Here is a 6,611-nt window from a genome sequence, read left to right on the forward strand (position 1 = left end):
TATATATATATATATATTAGCCGACGAGAAGATCTAAATCAGAAGAGAATGCAGAGTAACTTGTACGCTTGTATATCAGAAAAGTTTTAATCCACAATTCATGGACAATTTTTATAATACTTTATAAACTACAATTTATCTGACGCAATAATTTTTTTTAAGCATATTTAAATATGTATTCAGTATAGTTTGTATTAAATAATAATTCTAATATAAGTTATATAAAATCACTACTGATTGCCCTTTGGCTCTTTACCAATTTATACCAATGTCATTCCTTGAGTATACAAGTTATCTACAATATGGTGAGGTAACAGCCTTGTTTTATACGTCAACACTGTGTAATGTTGTACATTTAACAAGCGCTTCCTTCTTCATAGTTTCGTAGGTAGAATTAACTCTGTTTTACTGTTGAGTCTATGTTCAGTTTACGACAGCATAACACGATAACATCATAAATTGGTTCTCGTATTAGTGCGTAAATGAAACTTCTGTGATTCATATCTTTTATATTAATGTTTTTCGCCATGCAATTGAGGCAATATCTAATTAAAATTATCATCTCCGTCATTTTTAATGTATACACTTGTCGATAGGCCAGTCGCAGGATTATTTGTCTGATATAACCTCTTTTATGGACTTGTGTTAAAAAATAAAATAGATATCAGAGGGAGGCAAACATTCGTCCCACCAGCGGTAGCGAGGGCGCCAGATGCATTTCGGCCCTTCTGAGCCTTTTCAATGGCACATACTCACGACCGGCCACATCCTTTTTCATGAATATATATTTCAAATTATTTTTTTAATAATCCGCGCATTAAATATGCCAGGAACAATGTTACCTCAGAAACCAATAATTATGAAACTGAATATTGTATTTTATTTTAGGATATTTCTCTTATCCCATGTTTTGAAAATATTATTCAAGAATGTCTCTTTCGTGGACAGTAATTTCATAACTAGTTATAAACAATCAAGAATAAGAAATACTGCGCCGATAATATTTACGAAGAAACTCAATTTTTTTTGTACAAAGGAAAGTAATTGAAGTTTGTAGAGTAGAAAGTACGAACAATAATTCATATAAGACACCAATATTTTACAGAAACAGAATTGATTCTTTGTGTGAAACTCTCTATTCAAAATTTATACATGAATTATTTTCTTACAAATGAACCTGTCAGATAGCAGTCTACAAACAAGAAATACTTACTGAAGATATCAGTTCATTAAGAGGAAGTATATTGAAAATAGAAATACCAATGACAAGATTGATAAAAGAAATATAAATAAAGTAAGTAACGATGACAGACATTTCCTTCATGACCAAACTCTCATTGACGTTTTCAAGTTCTATTTAGTAAAAGAAAAAGAAGTCAGAAAGTGAGGTGCTGATTCCGCCTCAGAATATTGTGAAAATGGAGAGTGAACATAGCAACAGGATGCGAGCGAATGGACGAGCGAATGTTTTACGTAGGCAGAAGAATATAGAGAACAGAGAGGCATTCGTCACAGCACTTCCGGTGAACAGGATGACCTAAGTTCTGTAGGATTCTTGGTTGCCCCTGGGTGTTGCTTTTCTTTATTGGGGAAATATTTAACAATGACAATGTTCTTGTTAATTAATATTGTTTTGAATTGCTTACTGAAGATTCCCACAGTCATTTTGTTGGTATTGTCCTAAATATTTTTGGTAGCCCGTCTCTCCAATAATGAAATCTTTTTTTATTATTTCTTATTATCACAGGTTTTGTTGGCGCTCCTGGAGTCTTGCATGCGTAGCAGGCCTGCTAGCTGCAGCCCACGGTACCATGCTGCGTGTTCTTTTCAACTATCTAGTACTTTTCTGATTATTCTGGCCGTGCCAAGAGGGCAAAACTTTTGTAACAGTTCTACTGGGCACTCTTTTCCAATTTCCTTGATATTCCTCTTGATCCCTTCTGATATTGTTCGCAAGTACCCAACACTAATTAGCAATAACTTCACCTTCTTCATTTTCCATAGCCGGACTATTTCGTACTTAACAGGATTGCACATATCTACTTTTTCGCCTTCCTTCTTGACTATTTGTGGGTCGAAGGAGCATGCAACATCAACTATAGAGCGCATGTGGTGCATCTTGTCGACCACCACTAGATCCGGCTTGTTATGCTCTAGCACCTGATCAGTTTGGATTGGAAAATCCCAGTGGATTTTGCTAGTCTCCACTCCACCACTCTCTGTGCTCATACCACGTCTTGCCTCTCTAGATCCCACAGTTTCCAATGTAGCACTTTAGCTACTCTATCATGTCGCCACAACTTATAGTGGTTTGGGCACGTTTAGGGCATTCTTTTGTGATATGGGTTATAGTTTCGTCAACTCTTTTACAGATGCGGCACAGAAGAGACACTCGCTCATTTCTAATGTTGACTCTGCAATTCATGATCAAAGCTTGGTTATGCGCTGCCAGTATAATGCTCCCAGTCTCTTTTTTCAATGTTCCTTTCTTCAGCCAATCTCACCTATATTTTCCACTTGTATTGTTATTATTATTATTATTATTATTATTATTATTATTATTATTATTATTATTATTATTATTATCATTGCCTTTTCACAGCTTCTAACGCTGGAGATGTACTACGGTGTCAGCTGTTCACTACCGGTGAACTAAGGTAACACCCCTTATTTTCCAAGCACCTTCCGGAGTATTCGAGCGGTTCCAAGCAGTGCTGTTTTCTGCAAGTGCTCCAACCTTATTGCAGCCCCTATTTGTTCCACGCACTTCTCGAGATTTTTCTCACTGTTCCCAGCGCTCCGACAATTATTGGTACTACTGCTAACTTTTTCATCGACCACAACTGTTTAACCTTCCAAACTAACCTAGCGACTTTTTTTTCGTCCTTATCGCATACATTGTTGTCAGCTGGGCATCCTATATCTATGATCCAGCATAGTTTGCTTTCATTCTCAATTAAGACAGGCTGAAGATGATATTCGTACTAGTAAGCATGAGTGATTATTTTGTAATGCCTCCATATTTTCCAATGCAAATAATGTCCTACACAGCCGTTGCGATTTTTGAATTTGTTTGTTGTCAGCACAGGAGATTCCGAGACGAGATAGTTAATTATTTCATCAAATTTATGGCAGGCTCTCCATTTAGGATCGGAACCATTTTGAAGGACGTTAGCCACGTATTTTTTTCATAAGCAAGCTTTGATCTTGTGCCGCCAATATGAGACCTTCCATCTCTGCTTTTAGTCCTGAGGTTCTCCGCCACTCATGGGCTGTTGCTTGAGCTATGTCATCATTTCGGCCTTGAAGTATATACTGTCTATGTAGAGGCTTCTGTCTCCACCGCACCTCAATTTGTTTCTGCTCGTTCTTCTTTGCTGTCTGTGGTCCGTTTTGCTGTTTTCGTGGAAGTGTCTTTATGCTCTTCATCTACTTCAGGGTTAAGGGCAAGTTCCCTTGAGAATTTGCAAGCTTCCGCAGCATCCAGTCCTCTGTACTAGATAAGTACTTCTTCGTTGCTATCGTGGAGGCCTTACAGCGCAGTTCTACTTGCATCATTCCTCTCCCCACCCTTATTATTATTATTATTATTATTATTATTATTATTATTATTATTATTATTATTATTATTATTATTATTATTATTCAGTAGTCGGATTTTTATCACGTGCTTTCACTACACTACCATGCACAGCTCTGTGTGCTTTGGCTATGTGCCCGTGTTGTGTTGTGGTGCTCTTATTTTCAATGTATTGAAAGTGTTTTACGTAGGATGTGTGCGGTACGTAGTAGTGCTATTTTCTGTATGTTATATACACTTGTAAGTCCTGGTGTTTTGGTTATGTATTTGACTGAATGTTTTTATGTCATACCTAATACACCTACTATCATAAGAATTGTTTCAGTCTTTAGGCTCTACATTCGAGTTACTTCTATTTCCAGATCTTTGTACTTTGAAAGTTTCTGTTTCTTTTAGAGAAAACTTTTTATCTGTTGGTATTGATACATCAGTGAAGGTCCGTGGTTTAGTAGTTAGGGCATTTGACTCACGATCGTAAGGTTGTCAGTTCAATACCTAGCGACGCGTTGTGTCCTTGACCAAGACACTTTATTTCACGTCGCTCCAGTCCACTTAGCTGGCAAAAGTGAGTGGTACCTGTATTTCAAAGGGCCAGCCTTGTCACACTCTGTGTCACACTGAATCTCCCTGAGAACTGCGTTAAGTGTTCACGTGTCAGTGGAGTGCTGAGCCACTTGCACGTTAATTTCAGGAGAAAGCTGTTACGTTGATCGTATTAGCTGGAACCCTCATCGTCATAACCGACGGAGTGCTCCTTATTGATACATCGATTAGAAGGCATTTTTTTCTTAGTGATCTCTGTCAACTATATCCGGTCTGTTAGCCTTGATTTCTCTATCTGTGTGTATTGGCATATCCCAGATTATGGTTGCTTTTTCATTTTCTGTGACCTTTTCTGGGGTGTGCCTATACTGTCTCTTTTCTGCTGTCACTTCATAGTGTTGGCATAGCATCCACTGCATATAGGTCCCAACTCTGTCATGTATGTGAATATTTTCTTTCTTAGCCAGGATTCTGGGCAGCCAGAGACAATATGATTTATTGTTTTTACTCCGTCACCACATATTCTGCAGTTACTTGTATTTGTTTACATTTTGTATTTTTGATGATTTCTGGTGGGAAGGCTTTGATCTTGTGCTGGAATTAAAAATTCCTACAATCTCTGCTTTCAGTCCTGAGCTTCACAACCATCGTTGGGATTTTCCTTTGCTTTTTGTTTATCTGTTTATCTAACCCAATATTTGCCATGTAGGGGCTTTTCTTGCTATCGTTTTATCCATATACGCTGTTGTTCCAGTTTTAGTATGGATTTTAGCTGTTCTACAGCTTTTATTGTTTCTTCTTTCCTTCAATGACTTCATTCTTATATTTTTCAGCTTCCTCAAAGACTGAAAACAGATTTTTGGCTTGTTCGTGTTTTGTGGCTTGTCGTGTCAGTTTTCCTCTCTTCTGAAGTAAGTATTTCTTTAATTCTATGGTAGTTATTTTATAATAGTTTTCTAGCTGTATAAGGCCTCTACCACCTTTAATATGTTGAATATATGAATTTTCTCCGTCAGATTTTGAGTGGTGTATCCTAAATTCTGTCATCATTTTTTTCCCTGTTAATTTTAATTAGTTCATTTAGAGTCCAGTTAAGAACATTGTAGTTGTAACTTACAACAGAGATTGTTAGAGTGCTGATACCTATTATGTTGTTTTTCTCATTGAGCTCTGCTTTCAGTATTAATCTACTCGTCTATAGTATTCCTTTCTTATCTTCTCTTTTATTTGTGTGTGTTGAATCGTATCTAGTTCATTGATTCCTAAATATTTGTATATCTGGCTTTGGTCTAATTCTCTTATTTCATTTGCTTTATCTAGTGTGATGTTGTTACTCTTTACTAGTTTTATTAAATGTTGCTTTGGTACATCTTATCATCATCATCATTGATGATGATGATGATGGTGAGGATGATGATGATGATGATGATGAAATTAATAACAACAATAATAATGATTATGATATTAATAATAATAATAAGAAGAAGAAGAAGAAGAAGAAGAAGCAGAATGTTGTGCATGACTAGGAGAAATGGAAAAAACTATGAAAATATAACTATCGAGATTGATAACAATCTGGAAATCGATTTAACTAGAATGTGATGTTACTATACTCGCTGTTTTAGATAGCGTGTACAGATGCTGATAATGCAGATGATGAAAGTATGACCTTATACATACACACAACAAGCAGGATAGTCTACTTATAGGTTTTGCTCATATTGGCCGTAGTATGAAAATGAAAAAGAGAAAAATATTGCACGTACTGAAGAAAGACAATAATTCATTCTGCTATGCAGTGCAAGCAACTTGAATATTTTTTCGTAATAAAAAAATCAAAAAATAATGGAACCGAAACATTGAATGATGTATTGAAGTTATACTTACGTTTGTTTTTAAGAGATGCTTAAAATCAGGCTTCAGGAAAAAGATGATGCCATTTAAAGAACCTTCTAACGTGACACCTCTTACTAAGAGCACCGTCAGCATGAAATATGGAAATATGGCTGTGAAGTAGACTATTTTGCCGAGTGACTGTATTCCTTTGAAGAGACATACTAATATAAGCAGCCACGAAAGGAGAAGGCAAAGAACCAATAACCAGTTGGGTGATCCGAATTCGTTTATCGTTGATTTCTGTTGTAGAAGCTGATGTCTTAAAAATAAAAAAACGAGAAAGAAATAATAATATTAATGATAATAATAATAACAATGATAACAATAATAATAATAATAATTATAATAATAATAATAATAATAATAATAATAATAATAATAATAATAATAATAATAATAATAATAATAAGAAGAAGAAGAAGAAGAAGAAGAAGAAGAAGAAGAAGAAGGGATGCTGCAAGGGCTCATACGGCTGTAAAGATCAATTATTGATCAATAAAGCCATAACTGAAGACAGCCGCAGAAAGAAGAAAGGCCTCAGTATGGCCTGGGTGGACTACCAAAAGGCTTTCGACAGTGTTCCCCACACGTG

The 6,611-nt window shown here is 35.8% G+C and overlaps 1 protein-coding gene across 1 annotated transcript in view; it reads right to left on the minus strand.

Annotated features, from left to right (window-relative positions):
- The window catches only part of LOC106884069 (sodium- and chloride-dependent glycine transporter 1), a 228,219-nt gene that overhangs the window by 63,398 nt on the left and 158,210 nt on the right, over positions 1-6,611 (minus strand). The window contains exon 5 of the mRNA XM_014935287.2: positions 6,011-6,278. Within this exon, the coding sequence (XP_014790773.2) occupies positions 6,011-6,278 (268 nt within the window). The remainder of the gene's footprint in view (positions 1-6,010; positions 6,279-6,611) is intronic.

This window comes from Octopus bimaculoides, chromosome 7 (assembly GCF_001194135.2).
Source record: "Octopus bimaculoides isolate UCB-OBI-ISO-001 chromosome 7, ASM119413v2, whole genome shotgun sequence".
Taxonomy (NCBI): domain Eukaryota; kingdom Metazoa; phylum Mollusca; class Cephalopoda; order Octopoda; family Octopodidae; genus Octopus; species Octopus bimaculoides.